This window comes from Anticarsia gemmatalis, chromosome 9 (genome assembly GCF_050436995.1).
Source record: "Anticarsia gemmatalis isolate Benzon Research Colony breed Stoneville strain chromosome 9, ilAntGemm2 primary, whole genome shotgun sequence".
NCBI classification, from domain to species: Eukaryota; Metazoa; Arthropoda; class Insecta; order Lepidoptera; family Erebidae; genus Anticarsia; species Anticarsia gemmatalis.
The window spans coordinates 5342951-5370918 of NC_134753.1; the positions used below are offsets into that span (position 1 = coordinate 5342951).

General features: G+C 33.6%; 1 protein-coding gene across 1 annotated transcript in view; it reads right to left on the minus strand.

Annotated features, from left to right (window-relative positions):
* Window positions 1-27968, minus strand: part of LOC142975456 (uncharacterized) — a 52900-nt gene that overhangs the window by 15735 nt on the left and 9197 nt on the right. Inside the window, exon 3 of the mRNA XM_076118301.1 lies at window positions 9729-9876. Within this exon, the coding sequence (XP_075974416.1) occupies window positions 9729-9876 (148 nt within the window). The remainder of the gene's footprint in view (window positions 1-9728; window positions 9877-27968) is intronic.

A 27968-nucleotide genomic window follows, 5' to 3' on the forward strand; every position in this document is an offset into this window, starting at 1 on the left:
AGAATTGACTAGTATCCCTAGGTATATTTTCCTAAATACCTATCTCAAACTATTTTTGTAGGATTATGAAGGTCTTGTATAAGCGTCAACTTGTCTTCACTAAAATAGGCTTTTATTCCAATTCAGTAAAGTCATTTAGTCTCCATCTTGCCTTACGTATAGTATGCGTAGTTAACAAATTCGAAGGTGAAACGATATGGCCACCATCGACCAACAAGATCTTATCGTATATGCTCTAATAAAATAAATATTTCACCATTCAATCAACAAGAAATTGTATTATGATTGAAGATAACGAGTAAAATTAATAAGTGAATATTTCATACATTTTCGAACCGTGAAAGGTTTCTTGTTACAGATTTAATTTGATATATCACACTGTTATTAAATAGTTAACACTCACATTCAGCTAAATTAAGGTCACAGAAATTTAATATGCATACGAAATTCTTCACTTCGCCGCTTTTCATATATGTTATCTGTGAATATTACGGCAAGATCCTTTTATATTATAATCCTTAGTTTCCTTTCATTTACGACATTTATTTTACGTTGGATCGATAAAAGATTATATTATAAGAAAACCTACAAGCAGTCGCAACGACATAAAAAGAATAGGAAAGGAATATCCGAATACAGTGTCGAATACATACTCCATTCGGATATTCCTTCTGTAAGAGGTGACACCGGTACAATGTTGTTCCTATTTTTGTTTTTCCATGTATTTTGTTCGTAATTTGCTCGAATGTTATCACTTGCAGGTATTAATACCAACTAGCATTAACCAAGAACTTCTACATAATAAAGTCTTGATCTTTGGAGAATCAAACGGTGCGAAGATGCATGTTATGTTTATCTAAACCTTGAATCCTGTCAATCATCATTGTATAGTTTCCCAACACACTGACGTAGGTCTCCATTCAACTATACTTCCGAGATATAATATACCTATCATTATTGTTGATTGTCTTACAAATTGCGCACGCCTACTCTTTATTTAATCTATGACATGATGCAAATTACCATTGCGACATATAACCTTAGATCAGCTGATATAATGACGGTCGTGTAATTATGTTATAACTGAGTAATTATTATGAAAAAATATCTGAAATGATTTGTTCCTAGAGCTCTCTCTCTCTCTCTCTCTTACTCTTATTACTTTAGTATTAACAACTAGATTTGTGATTTGAGTACCTTTACAAAACAAATAAATTAGGTAAGTACAACAAAATCTGAAATATCTGTTTGGGAATCAGAAAAGCTTTTTTATTAAATAGTAATCGAACCGCTTAGCTCTTGGTGCGTCTTTAGTTCCTCTTTAGTGCACTGACACGTAGCACCTCAAACACTATTATATTACACAAAAAGATACAAAAATTGTCCTCTGATTTCTGACTTAGAGAATCTCTGGAAGTTTGAGCAGTGGGTTGCGAATCCATTGATTCCTTTACTGTGAATGTTACACCAAGTCATTCACAATCATCCGATCCTACCAAACCAAAGGTCATGCAGTCTGACCACAAGCACCCAAACATTAAAATTAGTCTTATCATTCCATAAACCTTCGTTATCTAACCACGCATAAAGCTATAAAGATAATTAACGCAATACTATGCTCCAATTACTATAGAATCGCCATGACATTGGAACAGCGAAACAGAGCGAGCGAACATTGGCAAACGCACTCGTGACTCTAACGCGAAACAATTAAACCTAACTCCTTTAGGTTTTATACATACTAGTGCAATTATACATTGCATGATCAAATTTAACACCAAATGTAAGATCCATAATGACGCACTTTCCTAAGGCTTTTCTATGGCTCTACTTTCCGAGTAGCAATAAATTCGGTTAAATGTGAGTTAAACAATCATATTTTACGATATTTAACCTTAAAGAAAGTGATGGTTTTTGGTTACAACGTATAAAACCTTTGAAAACAACAAATGACATGTCATATTGTTTTCAAAGGTTTTACACATGCCGATAAATTCAATGAATTTTGACAGAAAGTATAGATTTACTTAATTGGTTTTACAGTTTGGCTGCAGCCTTAATACACATTTAGTAACATGATAATATCTATATTTTTTTAATAGTAAGGTAATTAAAATTCTAGACTGACCACGTTCTAGTTGTCATTGGTAAACGATGTGATACTATCGTAGTAATGAATGAGAATGACTCTTTATCTACGCTAAATGGAATTAAAAGGGTCCTTACACAATCTGTCTGGCTAATAAATATAACAATATTTATTATTTGAAAGCTTTCAGAGATTCGAAACGATAAAAACAATATGCTCTTAATTTAAAACGGCGTTAGCACACAGACTTAGGCATTGTTTTGGCGGGAATATGCTTTTAACGTCAATTTCATTTGACAGTTTAAAAATAGAATGGGGTTAAAAAGATATGGTAGTTTTTTTTTAATTATTAGAAGCATGGCGGCGAGAATAGCAAGCACATTTTTTTTATGTTATTCAGACACCGTTGTATTAGAAATTAGATATTATGAAAAGTCCGAAACCTAGGGAGTTTTCATGCATATATTCAGTTCAAACAATACCTGTTCCTTTTTACAGCAATGTATGTGTGAAAAGGACATGCAACAAACAAAACAAAAAGAAATGTTTAGACTAAATATATAGTACAGGAGTTAGACGAAAATATACAAATTACTTTTTTTATAACGCAAAATGCATGAACAAATGTCAACCAAATTGATTTTGAGAATTAATGACATGCTTTTAATGTAACTAATATGAAATATTAGGTATAAAGTTTTCGATACGATAATAATTAATTCAAAACATTAGATTTCTTTAGTAGGTAGTTTGAAAGATTAATATTGGGTAATGACTTGAACCTTTAACTTAAAGTATACATTTAACTGAGTTAGTACTTTCAGACGATATAAGTTAATAGATGTACAACAACCTGAAAAAGATGACACAAATAAATACAATACTGATGTAAAACAATTTCATTTCTGTTCTAATAATAGCATTGAAATACACACCTAGAAACTTACCTTGACCTTGCATAAATAAATAAAATATATTTAAATATGTATAACTATATTAAAATACTGTCAAAAATTTTAAATTAATGCAACATTCAAAATGCAAAGTATATTTACTTAGGCGACACACTCTAAACAGTTGTGGGCAAGCATAATTAATTTATTCTGATTGAGGGATGCGTCTGTCAAACAGAAACACTTGCGTTCGCGTCATGTCCTCGGTTTTTGCTCGGCTGAGCATGATTTTGTCATTAGCGAACCCTTCTATGACCGCGTCATACTGCGGTTACGCATAACGTCCATGTTACTAACATTATTAAACAAAATATGCCAGGGCTAGCTCACCGAGCTGTCGATACGACTTAATTTGCAGTGGAATTTGCAATTCTTCATTGATAATATGATTTTCTAGGTCGATTTTAAATGTCAACGATAGACTAAGATGGATGTGATAGTGTTGGTAAATTGGCTCATTATGACGGCATAAAATTAGCATTATTGGCTGATTTTATTCGTGACACGTGACATTTGACTAAAAGGCTATAAATAAATTTTAGCTTCCGATAATCTTCCTATATAGAACAAAGAACATTATTGCATAAGCGTATCATTCTATGCATACTTCAAAGAAAAGATATCCGAACTTAAGTTGATATTCTTAATACTTAGAACAAGAAACTAAGAAGACGATTATTTGAACCACACGTAACAAACACTCTTTACCCATTTAAGTTTATATTTACGCGTAAACAACACTTTTGTGTGACAAAGTTAAACAACAAACATTTGCGTTAGTATGCGTTGTTTTGAACACAAACAAGTTAAATCATGTATTACACGGATCAAGGCTTTAGTCCGTGTCATTTTGTGCTATTAACATAACTAAGACTTTGACCAGTCGGTTTTGAGGAACAATTTGTACGGCTGCGTAAGTAGCTAAATATGTAATTGCTCATTATTTTCTAAGTAATATTTACTAGTCATAATAATTATTTATCACTATGGAGAATATCTGTTTTAAATAAATAAACAATTTTCGTATTTTTTTCTGCTTTTAAAATCAACTCGCCGATTTCAAAAGCAAATATAATGTTCTTTTATTTAAAATTTTAAATGGTATATTTTTTAAATTATGACGCGTATTAAAAAAATAGCATAAAATCCTATTCTGAATATTTTTATTGATACTAAATTCACACTAACCAGCCAGTCCACTGTAAATTAATTTAACTGACACTTATATTCAACGCTACGTTGAGTCTATAAATTAGATTAAAACCGGTAACCATGTCAATCATAAATTCTAGAATAATATTTACGTCATTACGCCGAAGCAAAGTTTACAAAGTCAATATTGAAATTCAAACGAAAGATTCTATCCTCGTCAAGATATTTTATTTGTTTTTTTTTTTTTTTTTTTTAAAAAGACAACTCCCGCACTAAGAATTGCTCTTGTGTCGCGGGGACTTTTACAAACATACAAACAACGGACACAAAGCACAACCAGACCCGAAACAATTATTTGTGGATCGCACAAATAATTGCTTCGTGTGGGAATCGAACCCACGACCTCCCGTTGCAGTGGTATCGGCGTGGCGACCTAAACCACTGCGCCACGGAGGCAGTCTACTATTTATTGAGGATACTGTGTATATTTCTCGAGACATGCACATTTCAAGTATCAGAATCTAATTAAGTAAATAAATATCATTGGACAACTCCCACACGGTTGTCTGATTCAAAACTAAGCAGAGCTGGTACTATGGTAACCAAACAACTGATAAACATACTTATATACTTCTAAAAACATCATTATATAGATAAATTAACAACCAGACTCAAAACAGATACTAGCTCATTACACAGATTTTTGTCCCGGGTGGGTTTCGAACCCACCACACGCAGCTCAACGGTAAAATACTTAGATAGCAATATCAAATCAACGCAAACGTCTGTGAAGGACTGGCATTAAGAAAAATTGAGACCATTAAGATCGTTTACATAACGAATGCAAATAGGCTAACATTGTTGTTTGTTCTACGTAGAAAAGGGCAGAGCGAGTTAATTATGTTTAATTTCCATACAGCCATACCTTGTATCAATCTACCAAGACTGCCAACATTCCGAAATAGTACTTTGTTCTTGTGTCGTGGAGAATTTTACAAACATATAAACAACGGACACAAAATACAACCAGATTCGAAACCACTACTTGTGGATGGCACAAATATTTGTTCCGTGTGGAATCGAACTCAACCTCCCGTCACATTGGTAGTGGCGTGGCGACCACCTTTACCACTGCACCACGGAGGCCGTCAATGAAATATAATCATTAAAAAAAACTACACCGGCTAGCTACTTTTTTTCGTGTTGTGTGGTAATAATCAAGAATGCCGATAATAGGTTTACGTCCAAATTTTGATTTGTCTATCAATCAAAGCCGTATCAAAATTGAATGGTTAATTAATGATATGTAATGATTTAATTCTAACCGGAACATTCTAGTTTTGGCACACATCAAGTTATGCTGAGAAGTTATATTTTATGTGCAAAAAACATTTGATAAGTAAATCAATCTTAATAGATTTAAATCAAATACCTGGACCATTTTTTTTTTCACAATTCAAGCCTAAAGACAAATCATGTGCGTGACTGCGTGTAGCATGCCAAGCATGCTTAGGCGTGTCTATAATGCATCTATATCAAGCCTATTATACAGTAAAACTTTTTAAATTACGTTTTATTTACAGCTCGGTTTTAAAATGAGCCGCCTTTGCCATTTTCGTCACACAGATTTGCTAATGGCGGCGACAAACGATATGAAAACAAAATGTTAGCCAGGGGGGGTTTGTCAAACGACAGGACATTAGCCGTCGCGACTCGCCCGTAAAAGGGCCAGTCTGTAATAACAAAAGCATTTACCAAACATTGTATCAGTAACATGCAATTAATTATACGGCATTTGTACTTGATTATACTTCCTCGAATTATGTTTTAGACGTATGTATCACGACACGCCTATGCAAGTAAAAAAATGACATTGCATTGGCCTTCAAATAGTTTTAAAGCCTCGGGTGTTGTGAAGTTTGTACCATAATTCAAAGCCCTTGTACTACAACAGCTACCGGGAACAACAATATTTTTATTATACATAGTTTGTTTAGCTACCAAAATTTAGAGCCCTTGTAAGACAACTACCGGAAAAAAACTATTTTTGTATCAATGTGTGCTATGAAATACTAAACGATCACCCATCTGTTTCACGAGTTACTAAGAGCATCTATCATTACCAATCTTTAACCATGAATGGTATTTCACTCGACAGTTCTTAAGAAACATTAAAACTACAGAGTAAGCTCCAAAGAATGTGTTTATGCAATGAATGCTTTTAGTTTAGGTATGACAATAAACTGTTCTACCCTCAGTCAAATTTCGTACGCATTAAGGACTTTTCGTAACTCAAACACGAGATATACATCGGACTCGTAACTTATCAACTATGTTTTATGCTGATTGTGCAATATTTTGACCACTTGATTGAATTAATCGCAAAACAGATATAGTTACGATGACTGATTGCGCTAGAGCAATCATTAATATTCCCAGTCGCTAAGATATTTGAATAGTGGAAGAAAATTGTGAAAATTATAAAATATAGATTATATTGACTAGTATTCAAATTGCAATAATTTTGTAGAAATAGGGACTCATAATATTGACTAACTTTACATTTCAGATCAATTACAAGGAGGCACATTAAAAGCCATAAGTTTTACTTTTTATTACTTGCTGATGAAATTTAATTGAATATGTATTACACAAAAGTAAGAAGGATTCACATATTCTTAAGTGTTGCCATTATCAAACAATGTAACACATTTCGCTCCTTCAATGCAAAAGGGCCACAACTAAAAAAAAAATGAAAATCGTTTTATTGCAAAAATGACACCTGAACCGACTATATTTTATAGTAAAAAAAAAACCCCCATCATTTTTGCTTATATTATGGCTGCACTGACTTACTGCCCTTTTTGCATTAGCTCACTTTGACAGGTAATGTCAGTGCAAAACAGCCACTTTGCGAGTTGCGCCCGGAGATTCAACGCAAATGCTCGTCAGTTGCATGAAAAAGTGCCACAATCCAAAATATGTCTGTGTTGGGTGCAAAATTTCAAGTTAATGTGATTATATTTTACAATACAAAACTGGCATATTTTGGAAAACGTCCTTTTTGCATTCTAACTATAGTATTTGTTACCATATTTTGTAATACAAAAGTGCCATATTTCTGAAAACGACCGTTTTGCATTCAAACACTAATATTTGTTATTATATTTTGTAATATAACAGTAGCACATTTTGAAATACGTCCCTTTTGCATTAAATTATTGTGGAATAAATAATCATTTTTAGCGTGCTAGAATGGGAAGGCCAGAAATATGACCGTTTGGTATGATAATAATTTTAGTTTTCGTTACAATTTTAAAAATAAAATTATACATTTTGATGCAGGCAAAGTAAAGAGGCACCCTTTCCTTTCAAATTCCTCTTTCAGGGGCTAGATCCGACCAGTCCTTTTCAAATGCGTCTAGGTCATCCCGCCATCTCCATTTAAGTCTCCCGCGTCTGCTATGACCATCTTCTGGCATCCAGTTGGTAGATATGCGGGTCCACCTTTCCGAATACATATGGATAATGTGGCCGGCTCAGTTCCATTTCAGCCAGGCGGTCTTCTCCATTACATTGGCTATGCGAGTTTGGGAGCGCAGTATAGAATTTCGGACGTGATCTGTTCTTTTGATGCATAATATACTATGCTCCATCGCTCTCTGGCTCTTTCTGGTTTTCCGTAAGGGACCATGTTTGGGCAGCGTAGGTAAAGACGGGTAGTAGGTATAAACATGTCGACGAGCTTTCACTTCAGTGACAGTGGAAGGTTACCCTTCATTAGCTCTTTCCTGGACCAGGATCTCTTTCAGGCACTTGTGACACGTTTGTCCAACTCTTTGTCCCGTCGGTTGTTAAAAGAGGTTATCTGGCCCTAGCAAGTGTACTCGTCGACATAGTCCATAACGTGCCCGTCTACCTCGACCCTACGTTTTGTGTTGTTGGTCATAACCTGGGTTTTTGTACGGTTCTTACTCAGTCCAATCTGAAGGTTTGCCGTGCTTTGAGCATTGATTCGAGTTCCGATGCCGAAAAAGAGAAGAGGACTATGTCATCTACAAAACACTGGTTTGTTAACTGTTTACCACTTACAACTATACTTTTGATTGCCATAACACCGCCAGGCTCCTGAAAATTTCTCTGAGGGTGCTGGTAAATAATTTGGGAGATAGTGGGTCTCCCTGTTTCACGCTTGGAATGATATTGTCTATTGCTTTGATGAGTTTGATGTATGAAGGTTCGATTCTACATAGTATCTTTAAGTAGGACTTGGATGGAGTGATGATTCTATGGCGGAATGAGTAATGCTGTCAAAAGCTTTGGAATAATCCACGAATGCTAAATATAAAGGCTTATAAAACTCAAAAACCTTTTCTATTATCTTATTTCTTTAATACTCCTGCTGCACTCAGTCTACTCGTCACGTTACCCATTGATTGATGATGATGATTGATGTTTAATTTTACTAAATAATGAAAGTTACGCACAAAGTTGATCTCAATAATTTTACTTACTTAATAAAAAGTTAAGATTTTTTCATTTAGATTGTTTAATACAATGTTTTCCTGGTCTATTCAGTTATGGTTTTACTTAGTAATTATTATTAAACTTTTTGATACGGTTTTTTTACCAAAAAAGTACAATTAACCATTTTTATTTGTAAAACTGTGTTTAATTTTTGACATATTTCTCATAATATTGGTTCAAATTTTGAATGCAAAAGGGACTTATATGCTTTTTTCTCTTAATAGGTAACAGCTATTACAAAGTTTATTTTGTAGAAAGATAGAGCTAAAAAATACGCATCTAATGATATATTAACATCTTATATTTAATAAATAAATATATGAAATGTTATAAAAAAACAGTTTCAAAAATTTGTTTTGGCTCTCCTGTAAAATTTATAGATTTCGATTTGTGGCCCTTTTGTATTCAAGGAGCGATTTGTTGTGAAATAATAAATGGTCACTTCTCTCCATAAATTCATGTGAAGACAACAATGTCAGTTTTTGTGCGACAGTTGAGAGCGTGAGTGTGGCAACATTTTGATAAAGATCGGCCAACAATTGTTCTTCAGATGACCTTCAAACGTTTGTGTCTTAACGCTTACACATTAGGGTGATCGTTATGTACGTTGTTATATTAAATTGAATAACGTAGCGACATTTTTTAGATTTTACTGCTAATGCCGAGATCATTAAGATTACTTTATGAGCAACAAAATGATTGTTTACCTGGGAAAATACGTCATACATTCCATAGCTTTTCCGAGTTTTTTAGATTTGAACCATTTAAACATTCATCTCAATGCTCTTTAATACTGTGTCTAACATTGACCCATATAATTACAACTGGCCTTCTGTAAATTTATCGAAGCCTGTTCAAAACAAGCCAAAATCCCACGTCTATTTTGTAACACACACGATATAATATGTTGCAGCGATTTAAAAAAATAATCAGAACCATATCCTGTAAAGTCATTCAAAGTCAAGTCAAAATGTCATTCATACACCCCAAGTCTCAATTTAGCTTACCGGTGTTAGCCCTAGGATCCCGGCCACCAGCTGCAGATAGAGTGTTATAGCTCGGAGCTCCAAAGCTACTGCCGAAGTCCGAGAAGTCTATGCCGTAGTGGCCGAACTGTGCCGATGTGAGCGCTATACACGCACACAGGGCTAACGCCTGTGGACAAGAGAAAAAACAACTTAATAATTTATTCCTTCAAAATTAGGCACAGTACATAAGTCTACGAAGTTGGCACATTTAATTCTCTACCACTATCCACTACCGATAATCAACTGGCTATCGAGAAATATTGCACCAAAATCTGATTTGATCTAGCGTGCTCCGAGAACTATTTTGGCAGTATATTTTAAATGTCAAACTCTTGATACTTGAATATAAACGATAAAAACACTTTTGCTTTCACCATCTTTCCATTTCAGTTAAATAATAATTAACTCAGGTCTTAAGACAAAATCCTTGTTGAACAGAATATAGATTACACCTTCAATAGGTATCTTAGATCTATTGACACGCGGTCAAAGGTTAAACAAGCTAACAAATGGTTTAATTACAATGTCTATTAAACAAACTTTACCATCCAGTATAAAATGACCCCTAAATCTAATATTACAAGCACAAATTTTAGGCATTGTTTAAAATTGTGTTCGTGATTTGAGTAGCCGCAGCTAACTAACTAGTAACAGCTTAACTAATAATGTTAAAGTCTGTCGTTATATTACGCTTACACGACTAGGCTGCTAAATTGATTGAAACGGAATTTGGCATGAAGGTAGTCGGGGACTAAGGGTCAAATATATTTAATTTTCGATATCCACGAACGAAGCCGCGGGCACAGCTAATAATAAATAAGAAGTTTTGTAGAGAACATTCTTAAACGCAAACGGTTATTAAGTACGGTCTATTGAATAAATAAAACACGCGAGTAGCGTTTAAAATATCATTACAATAATGTTTATAAAATTAGCAGTTTCCGGGTTAAAAAACGACAAAAGCGACATACCGTATCGTTAAAATAGCCTTCAGAAAGCCTTAGTTGAATCTACGCACCGATTTCCTAGATCAGATGGGTCATTCAACTGCGTAACGTAATTATGAAACAAGGACGTGTCTTCGTATAAGTGTTAAACAATTTATAATCCTTTTAAGTCATTATGAAGTACCTTGTAGACTCTTTCAAGATCAGATTAAAATAATATATGAAATCAGCTTCATCCAATACGAAGATGATAGCTGTATTTCAAAACAATTAAGTTCGTGGAATTAACATTTTAAAACTAGACTATAATGTCATCCTGTCTGACCAATCACGACTCCCCAAAGGTCATAATTATGATATTTGCAACTCATAATTTAAGATTTGATCGATAAAAATACTCGTACTCACGCATAACATATCGCAATATACCTATAAAATCAAATCAATATACATCAGATCAGAACCGAAATGTTAGATTATTCGATGCATATGAGCCGACTTCATAATATTTATCATTATAACAAAGAGCCTTTTAATCTCGTTACATGGTACAATTAAGTAACATGTAATATTTGTAACATATCATTTATTTAATCGACGCAATCTATCAATCGGTTTATTGTATCGCGGTAGGTCTTCCGCGGTATTTCGAAAACTGCTCTTATTATTGTGTCAGCGATACCTATGGACAGCTGCGTAACACAAAACCATAAGGCAGAAATAGCTACTTTATTTTATTGATATAGGAATGTTATTACATAAGATTTTCACGAACCAAATTATTTATAACAGGAGTAATGCATTCTCGCTCTACATTCGCACATTCTAATATGTTTTGTAACCAATCTTTGAAGATAGTATAATCACCTTCACAATGCTCTAATCTTATAACAACAGCAATCCATAAATCGCAATTTATGTCAAAGATTCGAAAGATGTACCAGCCAAGAAACTTTTACCAAGTACGTAACACTTAGCATTTCTTAGATGTATATAGGAATTTGTTACTAAACGATGTGATCACGTAAAGCCATCCACGCAGTCTAATCACGCCGTCAATTAAACCTTCCATTCTCCTTACACTGAAACGCTCTATATTCTCCAAACAATTTTGTAACAGCTTTTAGTTACGAGTTACGACAGTAAAGGTATAGCACGGAAACGTAAGTTAACTGTTACGTAAGTACTACATACAGTCATACGGTAACAGGTTTAGATACTAACAGGTATGTGAACTTGATATGTGACCTCAGTGCCGGTGGGTGTGCATGAACTCTCAACAGCTGATATGTGCACGTGTGCGAATACAGACCGGCGACAGAAACGCTACTCTCGATTTCTATCATTTCGTTTTCATTCAAACTGATAAACAAATTAACTGCGACCGTGTTTAATTGGTGACTTCTTGAATCTAGTTCCGACCTCAAAAAAAATACCGCAATGTATCTCGTATCTTACTTCGGTTAGCCGCTATTTTAGTGACAAAATTTAGCAGGATTGACTTTAGACAAAGTCTAGTTGCAATTATTGAAATAATGTTGCATCAATATGTATGATGCAAAACTTTAAGGTGTAAAGTAATATATTACTCAAAGGCGTATCAATTATAACTGAATGTTTCAAGCAGAAGCTGGTAATAAAATACGTGGAAGGCTTAATTGCATATTCATGTTTAACTACATCCTCCCACGCTAATCCATTTAAATTGAACCAATACTGTAATTTAGCAAACCTATAATTTCTATTTCAATGAACAATCAAATTCGTATCACCCACAATATAAACAGTTCAACCCGAGAACAATAAAGCTTATTTAAAACAACTTAATCAACTATTACATAGGAAATTTATTGTGGAACGAAAACTTCCGTATCTTAAAACAATTTATCTGGTTTACTTTCGCAACTAAGCACTAGCCCAGTGGGCAAGTAGTCGCCCGTCTGCACAGACCTACGCAACCTGCCTATTACCATTTAAGGATAGGTTGTAAATGCTTTCTGAATCCAATATGGTAATTAGTTCAATACACCTCGCTTACAACACTGTGACAAATTTAGCCGGTGGTTCGTTGCCATTTAGCGATAGGCTGGATTTATCTAAGCTGGTGTTGTCATTTTAAATGTAAGTGGGTAAACTTCCGCAATCCAGCCGATTTGAATATTACTTGTAAGAATTCAATTAATAAATTAAATATCGGCTGTCGCTTACTACTTTATAAAATTGAATAATTACATTGGCGCAACGTTGTAATTGAGGTAATATATCACCTACTAACATCTGATATTCAGTATAAAATGAGCAGTTTAATTTGATTTCTTTCCCGCAACACTTTCAGTACTCATTATAGAATTTCTTATCTCAATAGGTTATCAATGTAGTCTATTAATACGGAACATTTAGACATTATACATACATTCGAATACCAACATTTTCACTTCGAAACGAATTTTAAATCAGGATACCTAAGAGCCTACTGAATACAGACACCCCTTTTATTCTCATGAGTGCCAAGAAATACTTCATATTGTCTCCAAATCCCACAAAATCTTAACAGTAATTATATTATATTATTAAGTAACGGTTATAGTCCTATTCATTGTCACACCTTGACACCTTCACATAAAAACTGTACAGAACTAATTACATTAATGTTGCGTGGTTTCGCCCAATTTCCCATAACCCAGTTAGGAGACCATAAAATGTTTTTCAATTATGACTGATTGTTTAATAATGTCTTACCCTTTTTGTGTTAATATTTATGAGAATACTTCACAATTGAAATACCTTAATTAATTAGGAATAATAAAAACTAATTGGGTATTTTAAAGTTTTGATCACGACATGTTATAAAATAAAGTCCTCTCAGTGCGTCTGTCAGTCTGTTAACGATAAACTCAAAATACTAAACAATTTTTCATTCGCATTTAAGCAATGGATAGAGTAGTTCTGGAGGAAGATTTAAGTGCATAATTTTTTAAAGTTACTAATATGCGAATTATAGACACATTTTTATGTATAGAACTTTGGTTAGCACTAGCGTAGTTTCACGTGTAAATTAACGAACAGAAACGTAACTAAATCTTAACAAGTACGTATGTGATACTTAAGTAAGATTAGATACTTAGGAATTCTATTGATAATTATTTCCTAACATCTGTTAAGTTAATAGTAGGTGCACAAAATGTGTGGTTAATCGGCCATTGTTTTACAACAACTATAAACCATTTGCCTAGTTAAACCGACTTGCATCTCGTTATCAACAAGATCACTTTCTCAAGCCAACTATCATTATTCATTATGAAATATAGCATATAAATGTATAACGGGGTTGTAGTAAAATAGTACGAATATCTAAGTGAAGTAATAGATTGAACGCTGTAAGAAGTTTAGCAACTAGCAACTGTTGAAGAAACGGTGCGATAAAACTATAGCGATAGTATATATGTGTTTACATAACCGTTAGAAAGTAGGGAAGATTATCTGGACGCTGTTTAGTTTAGAAGCGAAATGTAATTAAGTAAAGTCTGTTAATGTTTTTATTACGTTTAGGAACTGTTACATACATACAAACATAAAATCATGCCTTTTTCCATGTAGACTGAGATTAAAGAACGCCACTTGGTACAATTTTAATTAACTTGCCTTGCCTCATTCACAACTATTAAAACATTATCGTTATTCAGTAGATATTGTAATTGCAATATTTATTATTTATTTATTTATTCTTCTTTCTGTCCTTTTAATATAAAAATAGTTAAACCATAAGTGATAAAACTGAGACTCAGTTCCCATATTTTGCTTTGTAAATAGCACATTGGTATCAAAAACACGAACATTATTTTAATATGAAGCAATACAAACTAATTTATCTATCGTTTCATACTTTACGTAAAGCGTGAAACAAATAAACGTTTTCAATATTAATTTATTCATGATTAAGGGGCGTTTCGCTTAAAATCGCGATTAAACTTACAGACAAACGTTTAGTGTTTTCTGTCATAATAATAAATGCTTTACGGTTTTTATTGTAAAATATATTTAAGGGATTTGAGATATTCAATGAAGTAAGACTGGTGCAAATGACTTTTCTGTTGCAGTACACCTGCATCTTTAGTGATAGCAGTTGTAATAAATTATTTACAAATTTATTACTATTATAACTTTTCTCTTCGTGCAGTTTCTGGAAAAAATATTTCACGTAGATACAAAATTTAATAGAAGAATGATCTAAAGGATATAAATAGAGAATCTATTGTACAGTAATCATAAAAGATGATAACTGTCATATACTCATATTCCGAATAACTCCTCTAAAGGTTTCATTAGGTTACAGCATGATATGCTGTACGTATAAAACCTAGTTTTTGACAAGCTCATTAACAACATTGTGTAGTTGCGTAGTCTCTACGTAATCGAACCATGTGAAAAGGAGTCAATAATATCAGTTCTAAATTAATTCCACTTACTTACCTAAATAAAATCATTTTAATAGAAATCGCTTTACTGTTATTATTTAATGTAAACTGGAACAATTTCTATAACTAAAAGTACCTCATTGGTCTGATTGCTAACGGCCTTTTCACTATTATATTGATATCTGTCGTAATATTGATTATTTACTAGACAAGTGTTATTACGCAAACCCTTCGGAACTACGGCCAAGTTTCTAAATGTAACCTTTTGTGATGACTCAAGGTAACTGAGTGTAGGGCGAAATGTAAATCACTCGAACTAAATATATGCATAGTACTGACAAAGTTGACATAGAAGTCTATCTTCAATCGTGTTTTAAAAACATACTTTCTTCTTTTTTATAAAGGACTACAAAGCATTAGTACTCATTCTCGAAGATCCTTTCAAGAATTAATATGGTAAACACAATATGGCTTTAGCGGGGTTGGATTTTAATACATGCTAAGTGCGAGAGTCGCTAGTAATTGCTCTCCGTAAGATATGTAGATGTGAATTAAGCAAAAAAAGTTTTGAGGAATCGCAACAAATGGCGTTCTTTGGTCTCCTTCATACCCCTATGGAAAAAAGGTGAGGCTTATTATTTTTTTGAATGTATGCATTACACTCTGTACATTTTATTTATTAAAAAAAATGCGACATAATTAATGATTGAAGGTCTACATGTTTCAGTCTTACGTCAGCAAAAACTGATTTATCGTACACAACTTTAATCTTTTAAACCAATGTCAAAAGCAATAAAGTACGCACTTAATTAAAAAAAACCGTAATAATAATATCATTGTATGACAACGGCTAGGTCATTGCCTTTGTCGAATCCGAAAAAAAATATAACAACTAACCTCTAAATTATTTCGAGCAAAAACAAGGTTTATTGCCTAATTATTGTGTAGAAACTGATTAATTCTCATCGCAAAATCGCACTAGTTTCCAGCAAGGTCCGTTACGACAGTGTACGTGCGTACATAGTTGTTCATTGTACTTATATCGTGGTCATGTGATTGGTACAACGTTCACTTGAACTAATTTTGGAAAACTGAATGTAAGGACTGTTATTGAAAGCGTTGAACTTGAACTTCAAAGTTAGCTTACCATTATTTTAAGAAGTAAAGAATTCTTGTCTTCCCCTTAAAAAAAAGTATCTTTATTTACACAATCAATTTAGATGTTAGGTTAAAAATAATCTTGGTTTGTCTGCAACTGGAATACTAAGATGTATATTGGTAAATGTTACTTAAGATTCTTGCTGTGTTAAGTCCTATAATATACTTCGAAATAGGTCATATTGCCACAACGGAAGCAAATGGTCTGAATATCTGATCAAGTAACTCATTTAAGCCACTTATAAAGTTCCACGTAACACAAAACTCTTCTATTTTACTTTCAAAACTAATAAAAGATAATTATGTTTAACATTTTGTTATCAATTGAAGCTGGTAAGTATTGTAAAATCTATTACATTACCGTGTTACTTAGATATGCTTGAATAACACTATACTCAGTATTCAAATGGTTGCAAATTGCAAGTTTGGTATACATAATTACTGTTTAACCGTAAAACTGTAAATCAATGCCGTATATTAATTCAGTTTTTAATAAGGAAAAGAGTTTATCGGACTGTTTCGTGGGTTATGGATAATTAATATTAGCAATGTTAGGCCCTTGTAATGGGGGCGAGTCTGTTGTCATATACCCGGCACGTTACTAAACTGCTATAGAGAATAAACAAAAATAATTAATTAACTATAAAAATTTCTCCATCCTGGGAATCAAACCCGGCACCTAATGTGTGATGTATTGGCCTACTTTGTCCAGACATCAGACGCATCAAAGTACAAAAAATATGCTCTAGTTTGTACCGTTTAGTTTTGGCCGTCAAACTTCATACACATAATTATCATACCTTGATAATTACAATTCCTATTACGACATAATTAACTGTTAAAATCTCATAATCAAAATATTTTAAACCGATCATATCATGCTAAATTAACAGGCTGCATACCTTCAAAATCTGTACTTGAAATTCAACAAATTCTTTGCACACACATTATTTATGCTCCAAAAATGCCTAATTAACGTTGAAAAATATCTTCTCAGGGTAGGTGATAAGATTCAGAATTGCACAACAGTTAATATGCTTGATGTAAGGACTTGTACAGACAAATGAACTGCGATAAACGTTGTAATTTTGGTCTTTTTTGCCCTCTCTAATGATCTCAAGTAAAATGACTGTAATGTTTAAATAAGTAAATGGTTTAGTTTTATATTTTACGGCTACTAACTAGATTAGGTGGTTTAGAGTTGTCTTTCTTTACAATCTACGATGCGTATACGAATGTAATTTATAATCAAAACTTGAGATATTTTTCATCTAATATCCAGAGCGGCGTTTCTCTACAGTCGATACTATTGAGTATCGAGAGTTTGACTTTTAAAATGCACTGCAAATATAGTTCCTATGACGCCCGCTTGAGGCGCTGATGACTGATCAGATTGTTATACAATTTTTTTTCGAGCGATACCCGATTAGTAGCTCCTTCGCGTATTAGCTCGTTCTCTACGTATCTCATACTGTTACTTAAAATGTGTTCCAAATATGCAAATAATATTGTGTTTTGTATCGTGTGAATTATTTTCAAGGGCTGCAATTTTAATTCACGAACTGTATCAGTGTTTGTAGTCATGCAATTATTCATGTTTTTGCGTAGTGTTGTGTAAATTTTAGCAACATCCACCGATTCATCGTTTACAATGTGAATAATAAATGTGATGATTTATCAGCATCGAAACATTATAATGGTTGTACAAAATTCTCGATAGAAACACTATAATTTATGGACATAGTAGTATAAATATTCTCTATTATGTACCATGTGTGTAAATATTATACAGATACTAGGGACGAGCACTACCATTTCAATTAAGAATTGAATAGAAACATAATATCATGAAACCAATAACTAAAATAAAAACAAAAAATATTGTATCTCGTCATTCACACAGCCTCGGCAGATTGTTGCTATGGCAACGGCTTACGTTCGCACACATTCTCAAGATATTTATAATATTCGAATATAGGTAACCAGCGCAGACTAATAAAACTATTTGTAGAGATAATTGTAGCACAGAAAATACATAAAAACAAACAAAAATATCTCTCTAGAATGACTCTAGCATGTTAAGGGTCCAAGTAAAAAAAACTAAGTATATCTTGTCCTATAATCTTTGATACTTTATATACTGAACAAGCCCTACGCATCAAGTATTTACTATAACTCAAATCGCTCGCATGCGTGCGGTGAAAATGAATCAAGTGTGAACGCACTTGGTTGCGCGTAGTTGCGACACTGTGACGCAACTACGTCCGAGCTATTGTGCAGTGGAAGGCTATATTTAGCGTTATATGTCTAATGGCCAACTATGCGCCACTTTAGGAACAACTAAACTACGTTTAGAACTTTTTCCTTGACGTTATCAGTAGCTAGAGATAAGCAATATTATTTTTGCAAGTCACGCATCCCATGAAATTTCGGGAACCATTATATTACAAATTTATTTTTGATGTTATAGAAACTGACTATCAAAGATCTAGTCTTCCATTTAAGTGGTATATATTTGGCCACATTGACAGGTTAATGAGATGTAATCTCAGTGCTCGAATTACAAGACCTGCGTGCGGAAAGCGGTCCCAAATATTTAAAGCATGTACCATTAACTTTACCTCTATATACTCGCTTAAAGCTAGCTCTAGAATCATGTGATACAAAAAGTTTATACAGAATGCATGTAGCCTAAGTGAATCTTACCCATAACCAATAAAAAGCAAGCGTTAAATTTCATTTCGATCGACTAATAAAAAGTGACGCTTCTCAAAAATATGGTTTCCCACACGGTACCAATAAAACACTGAAGTATGTATCGCTCTATTAAATCGTATAATTGGTTAAAATGCAGGTTACGGTAACATTGCACAAGTGACTTTGGACTGCGGATGCCGACAGTAGTAGCAAGTACAAGACAGCTCTTTAGACGGAAGACGCGTGTTCAGAATCTGTGAGAAACTTTAAACACTCATTATATAAATAAATGGTCGCATCTTTACGTAATCTTGGACCAACATCTCTTGAATATTTCCATATAACACGTGCTATAACGAGCATGCTTCATAGGAACTCACTTAATAGTTATTGTAAGCAGTAGAATTAGGATGTTTTACAGCTGCAATTCTGCATTTTTAGATAAGTTATGAGAAAAATACCTTAAATTTTTATTTTATTTAGCTAGGCACGGGTCTCTACCATAAAACGGATTGAGGATCACAAATCCAGCGTGCTGGTCAAGTAAAAAAGTAATACGGTAGATAAGAAAGTACATATACATCTTGCATTCAATATGTCACACTATAAAAATGTCAAATAAACGCTAGGTAGCTCGAATTATAACCAATAAACTATGCAAATAGCCGTCACGATATATTCTGGATAATACAACCGTATAATGAAACAGAGCACAATCATTCTTCATTAAAAGTAATGTGTTCTGACTTCCTTTACTCTAAGATAAATAAGTAAGGGATTATGTCAAGGGCGGCAGCATTCGCTTGACAACATCGACCAGTGATCATCAAACCGTATAATTGTGGTAAATGCTAGTGGGCTGTCGCATTCACTCGTCGCAAACGATCAGATAAGTGTTAAATGACCGTTCCTGTTATTACGATTACCACAATATTAATGATAGATCTTAGTACTGCTTATTTCATTCTACACGGTCTTATAAAAGAGCACAACCCACTACTCGTATTAGCATGTTAAAGAGACGTAAAAGAGGATTGATTTTTTCGTCAAAATAGATGTCAAAAGTTTTACTACGATACATACATACTTGGATACATAGTTCTTCTATACATGCAAATTTTAAAGATCATGCATTGTGTGCATAAACATTCAATTAAGCACCTCTATGCCAATGAGACTGTCATATAAACATACATGAAAGAAATGAGAGTAGGGAATAACAAAAGAGCATCTACTTTTAAAACTTGCACTACAAAATGCTTGCTTTGCTTCACGCCCGCATGCTTCCTGTTACTTAGCGTATGAGTTTAAAGCCATACGCAACTAATATACAAAATAATAGCATTATAAGTAAGCGGTTTTGCTACGGATCGCCGCACATAAATAATACTCATGCAACTAATACATCTTGTTAGTAATGGAGCGTTATCTGCAACTTAAAGCCTCTTAGTTTGAAGATGCGTTTGAGAATAAATCTACTGCAATTCGTGCAATTGGATTATTGATACTACTGATGGTTCAATTAAAGGCTAGAATTAACATGCAATTAAACTTCACCATGCTAATGAGTCTGTTAAACAATTTAAGCTTATTTTTTTTAAGTGCAACTGATGAAAAAGCAAACTAAGCAAAGCAACTTAAAAAAATATAATTAAAATTATCTTTAACACACAAAATATTGAGAAGATTTTAGTCAAACATATGTAGGCACATCAAACAGAAGCGTGATGAAAACCCTACTAATATCTAAAAGAATACGATCCCAGCTCTATATCTTTAATAAAGCAGCAATTCAAAAATTTCCCCACAACATAATTACTGGTCTCATATTTTCCTCTACAATTAAAGCCACTATTATAATTACCATACAACAAGATCTAGTTAACTAAGTAATAAGGCTTTCATGTCTATAGACTATGTATTTGAAATGAGACATAAGATCGTGGACTTTATGTGACAGTGTCTGAGCTTGCCGGTACTCCCACTGCTGTTTGTTGAGGTCGTGTGGCGGTCGTTCTATTTAAATATCTACTGTAGGTAATTTACAATACATTTAACTTTAAATTAAATAATCAAATATCATCGCACAGCTCAAACACGGTCATTTGATTCCAAACTAAACAGAGCTTGTACTATGGTAACTAAATAACTGTTAAACATACTTATATACTTCTTAATAACGTGCTTGTATTGATAAACGCGATTCGTCTTAGGTATATAAAGGTACGATAAACTAAGATATGGGAAATGTTATGATGTACGGACAACGTCTCTAAGCAGTACCTCACTCACAAATTAGTTTAGCAATAGATTCGGTTTGTTAGCAGTAAACAAAAGTAAGAAGTGCAATTTGTTAATTGTGCATTAGACTAATAATGGATGTAATAAACTTGATATTAATAATAATTTTCACTGCCAATGAGTCCCGAAAGATAGCTTAAGGTAAGCAATTGAGGTGGTCATTATCAATTTTCGACATAGAAAGCATAGTATTATTTATATATCATTGCTACAAGGATATTAATATCATATTATTTAAACAATAATTAAAAATTCGTTCTATCAAAATGTTTACAACGCAGTAAAGTTGCAATATAAATTCTTGAACAAAGAAAAATAATTGGAAGAGGAAACAATTAATTTTATACATCCTCAGTTGTCGTGAAATTGTTAGACGACGAGTTTTATTAGCATTGTTAAATACATGAAACAAGTATAATTACTAAGGGCTTAATCGCATTAGGCCTATTGTCTGTAGCTCACGAGAATAAACTAATTTCCAGTCAAAAGATCGCAAATACTCGTTTTTTTAGAAATAGTCGAGCAAACATTGATTTTTAAAGAAATTAGTATCTATTTGTATACTTCTAATCAAGTAAGAAGCGACTTAACAAAATTAATACCAGTTAACCACGCAATGCAGTCTGAAAACTAGAATTCTGAGACCTGCTATTTAGCACGTAATGCTGAAGTTGGGTAACAAATTATTTGGCAGATATTTTGCATAATTTGAATATACCGTTAACCAAATAATTGGTTTGTATGCAATTTACGTCGAAGATGTTTCGGTGCTCAGATAATTATTCGGTGTTCACTATCAGATGATTTTTATCACGAATACCGGATGCCATTCACGGTCAAACGTGAAGAAAAATAAAGCGTTCAACGTAAATCTAGTTTCACCGATTATAGACGATAATTGATTCTTATCAGAGCTTGTGTAAGGTTATGTGTTCGTACGACAGTCATTATGTCTGACTGTATGTCCGACAGTCTGTCTATTAACTAAACCATTAACATATTTAAACGGATACAACTACATATTAGGGTTAATAATTTAAGGATGCGAGCCTCGGCCTGTGTTGAATGATTTTTCGGAGTCAAAAGTATATTTTGCCTTAATTTAGTTTACGGAGTCTCTGTATGCATAACACGAATATTTATCTTTCCGTACCAACTTTTATATTTACAAATAGAATATCTATACTACAAATACGTGTATAATAAAGATTGTACATATAACCAAATATCCAGAAAACCAACTCTTAAAGCGATAAAATAATTGCACATACATTGCTCTAATTCTTTGCAAATAAAATCACAAGTAAACCTAATAAAAGACATGTATATCGTGTGTACAAAGTGGGGTTAACTGCAGTACGTGATTTATGAGTCTGTTACGAACTATTATGTTCAAGCATTTATTACGTAGAGTAACAAATAGCATGTAACACAAGTGTCTCCGTCGTTAACTGTACGATTTGTATAAATATAGCACTAACGATATATTTGCATAACGTCTTGTAGTGAAATATGACAATTGTTTTACATACAGTTTCGTTATACAATTACTCTTTACCGTACAAACTATTAAAAAACTAAACTTACGGGTTACGGGTAGATAAATATGAACATCAAATCATGCATTGTTGCCGTGAGGTAGAGCAAAGATGAAAGAATACAACATGCTAAAAAGCTTGAAAACTGATTTTACTTCACCCTCATTAACATTTTTGTCATACAAATCGTCTACAAAAAATAAAGAAAATGAAACCGTTCCTCATCAACGTTACTATCGAAAAACCTACTCTAACTCAACTTCCAGATATTTTTTTTTTAAATTTCGTATTGCATAGGAATTCAAATCAAACGTACGATAGCCTTCCTTCCCATGTATTATGAAACACTCAATTAATTATCATATGAGTCGGAAGTTTAAAATTAATGATACTTTTCCCGTTCCATACAAAGTTCTTAAAGCTGGCTATTCGCAGTAAAACATATACAGTTTATATGCCATTGACATTTATGAATTGTAATATAGATAGTATAGAATGTTGTTATACAATAATTACATCGAGAAGGATAACACGTGAACAACCGCTCTACATAGTCCTTTCTTGATAATAAAAATAAAAACAATTTTCGCAAGGTCGTTTCCGTTGTACAAAACCATGACATTAATGAAACAAACACGTACACGGATCAAACATTACTTTAACAAAAAATAACAGTTATTATAATTCATCATCACTAGAAAATAGCTTATAGTTTTTTTTTAAGACAACTCCCGCACTAAGAATTGCTCTTGTCTCGCGGGCACTTTTACAAACATACATACAACGGACACAAAGTACAACCAGACCCGAAACAATTATTTGTGGATCGCACAAATAATTGTACCGTGTGGGAATCGAACCCACGACCTCCCGACGTAATGGTAGTGGCGTGATGACCTAAACCACTGCGCCACGGAGGCAGTCTAAAGTTATCGTTATAAAACGGTTAAAAACGAAGGTCGTTGTTTAAAATTGGTTGAACAAAAAACGGAAACAAAAACGGTTTTGATTATCCATCTTCAGATACGCAGCGATGCTAATCATTGTTCTGAGTGTCACCTACATATTCAAGGTGAAGAGTACGTCACTATTGCAGTTCTCGATACAACATCATTATGCCACACCTCTAGACTATGTCCAAGATATTTTACTGCTACAATTTACTAGTTACATTCGATTACTATCGATAAATTGTTGGTGTTTGTTTGTTTGGTTGCGCATAACTTAAAAACTACTGAAGCAGTTTTGATATTTTTTTGATAGGAAACTTAACCCGTTCTATGTTTGACCACAACCGATTATGTGTATATAGAAATATGGTCATAAACGTTTATATTGACAGGAACTATGTACAAAAGTGTGGGCGTCAACAATGATTTGGACACAATTGGAACGAAAGCGCCAAATCAAGAAGGCCGTAACGCCCTTGAATTTTCGTCTTACATAAAACATTATTATATCAAAGCCAACATTATGTCCGTGAAGGACGTCTCAAAATTATCTTCCGAAAGTTTCACTTTTTTGTTGACATTACACAATTTTATTCTTTTGAACTAATAATTAACAGTCCAGTTAACGGATAAGAAAAAAAAACCACTTAATAATATTTAATACCAACTACGAAATTTTCTCTCTAACACTATCACTTTTACTCTATCGATTGCAACTATAAAATCAACTTTGATACAATGAATTGCAGTTCGTGTGAACACAATCACGGTAATGATAGTAAAACACTTTTAAGCTTGAAACTCTATGAGAAATAGGCGGAAATAATACACCCTTCAAAAGCTACACTAAACAAGATTTATCACCCACTAAAATTACAATATCATCGATTCGTTTTCACATTAAACCATGATACCAGTAATTTATCGACTACTAGAGGCCGCCCGCGACTTCGTCCGCGTGGAAACCCTTCCCGTGTAAATCCCGATCCCTTGGAAACTCCAGGATAAAAAGCCTATGTGTTATTCTGGGTCTTCAGCTACCTATATACCAAATTTCATCGTAATCGGTTCAGTAGTATTTGCGTGAAAGAGTAACAAACATCCATACATACATACATTCTCACAAACTTTAGCTTTGATAATATTAGTAGTATAATATCTACAAAAACGACGTTATTCGATTGACCACTCGAGAATCGACTAACAAAGAGATATTAATCAAAATTGGCTTGACATACTCTAACGACCAACACTGTAAGATTAGCTGAGTTATGATACGTCAAATTAATGATTTACTTAAGGGCAATTTAGGGTCATTAACATTGATGTTGCGACTACGGTGGTCGTTCCTCCAGGTCTGTTGACTTTCGCTGACAGACTAGTTCTCTTACGATTACAAGAATTACAAAGTATCAAATGATTTTCTTGTAAGTGGTCAAGGTATGTGATAAGCACCTGCTACATAGTCGAAGTAAAACGTAACTAGTTTGTAAGACGATGTTTCATTGCACTCACGAGTACCTTTCGTAGTTTGAATCTGACTGTATTTTTAGTTTCATTTTCTTTTACCGTTTGTGATGTACCGTCTCTCTTCTCTTTATCCTCTCACCTTTTATTTTTTTCTCTTTCGCTCTATCTGCCTCCTCTCTTCTTCTTTCTCCCCAATTTAAAACCGACTCCAAAAAGGAGGAGGTTCAATTCTTTTAATTATTGTTAATATTTCGAACTCTGCTTGACTCCATATAACGTTGTTCTATCATGCTTTGCAGGCGTGACGTTGAAGTTGCTCGCTACAAAACCTTGGAGCTCAGTCACCCAAACCAATAAACCTCTCTAAGACATAACAAGACTGTCCCAATCGTTCTCAAGACCAGTGCAAGTCAAATAATTCACGAATATTTATTACACACGGTTCCGCATTCCTTTGTAGTTTATACTAAGTTGTACAGAGTGCGGTCTACCGATCCGGCCGGATTTCATACATTCTCGTGTTTCCCTGCATTATTCTATTACGGACGTGTTTTTTCTTCACATATGTATTTAAAGATCCGTGATAACGTTTAATGTATGTGTACGTTCTTCATTACGATTTATACAATGCCAACCTGTGGTCAGATTATGATAATTTTACTTTGATTGCACTGGGAAAGGCATACAACAATAATATGGATAGAATTGTTGTTATATCTGCAATAGTGGCTTGAAAACGTTATATGAACCATTTTCCAAATTTGCTTTGCCCATTTTTCACGTTCCTGTGTAAGGCGATTTTAATGGGTATATTCCCGGTGTCCACCCCCTGCTTGTCCACCCCGGGTGGACAGAGACACAAATCTTTTAAAAAGTTCTCGGTGTCCACCCCTGGGGGACAGTGAGAATTAATTTTAAATTATTCCCGCTGGCCACCCCGGGTGGACAAAGACACGATAGGTAGTTCAATACTGATTTATTTCTAGAAAGGATGAGGATGTAAAGATTTATCTGTGACTTTGATTAATACCTATTGTGATAATTATTTGTGTAGATTGCAAAAGTAAAAGATGTTGATAATATGATTAAACTATGTACCTACTTAATTAATTTTCTTATAATTATTTACACCCAATTCCAGCAAGTGGACATTGAGAATGTTTATTTAAGCAGTGGCTTTGTCCACCGGCGGTGAACATCGAGAGTAGTAATATGAAACTCGTGTCTTTGTCCAACCGGGGTGGCCAGCGGGAATAATTTAAAATTAATTCTCACTGTCCCCCAGGGGTGGACACCGAGAACTTTTTAAAAGATTTGTGTCTCTGTTCACCCGGGGTGGACAAGCAGGGGGTGGACACCGGGAATATACCTTTTAATGTCTATTTTCGTACTTTAAAGCCATTAACAGCAGTTAAAAAAACAGCGTACATAATATAACTATTAATCTTGTTACAAGCACGTAATTATTCGTTCAACGGTCCATGTATTTTGAATATATCATCCAATTTCGGTCATCCATTACTTTCGGTTATGTATCTATTTAGCGTGTTGTAATCTTACGTTTTCCACTTTTCCGGTCCAACACTGTCATTATTCAAGTTAAGTAATTATAATTCTAAGCACTCGACATGTAAAACTAGGTTATGTCCGATAAATATATATTAGAATAATCATTTTACACTGCGTCAAATGACTTGATTTATGCAAATATTATCCAATTAAAGTTTAGGAAGTACTACATATAAATTGAGGCGGATCATTGATGACGACATAATGAATAATGTATAATTCGTACATAAAATAAATCATTAAATTATAGATTCAAACATTGAATTTATTTTGAGAATACATTACGATAGCGTGGAAAACACTTCCGAATATTATGGAACGAATGGAAAACTCGATAGTAAGTAATCATAGAAACTTGGAGCATTTAATAGCTTTCTGCAGACATTATAACCAATCTAACGTATAAGTTGTTGAACCTGTTATGAGCTTATGTGACGCGATAAAAAGCCTGCTCGGGCCATGAATGGGCAACATACGTCACATAGCGGGAAGCTCGGCGCGCGCTCGCAGACACATGCTCATATGACCGGGCGGGGCGCGTGCGCCGGACCGGTCCTACAGCTTCCGCATCCGACTACCGCCATATATTTATCGATTTTATATGCATATTGTTTGTTTATTTTTAGTTCCTTTGATTAACTCGTCTAATAAGTGACCTTGGTGTCCCCGGAAAAACGTTGTTAATCTTGATTATGCTCGTTCTCGTGACGCGATTGGATTACCAGATTTTTATATAGGCTTATTATATATTAATGATATTTTAGTATAAATAAGTTTATACAATATTACAAATGTGTTACTTTAATTGCGAAATCATAAACCTGTATTCGATTTATTATTTCTTACGCATCCTGTTACATACATGTCATAATAACTAGTACTTACAATGATTAGTTGTATAATCAATAAAACCGCAAAAACTTGTATTACAAATGTTATGATATTTTTATCGTTCTACAATATTCTGGTTCTAATTGTAACAAATACATACTGGCTTAAATCTTTTTTCTCAGAAAATAATTTATCTCAAAATCATAGCAGATATCGAAGTTAACCATTTTTCGCCATAATTTTTATTTACAAACTAATGTTATTACCAGTGTAACTCATACGAATGCGATTAAAACTCATAACTAACGACTTAATAAACTTGAGCATACATACTTACATACAA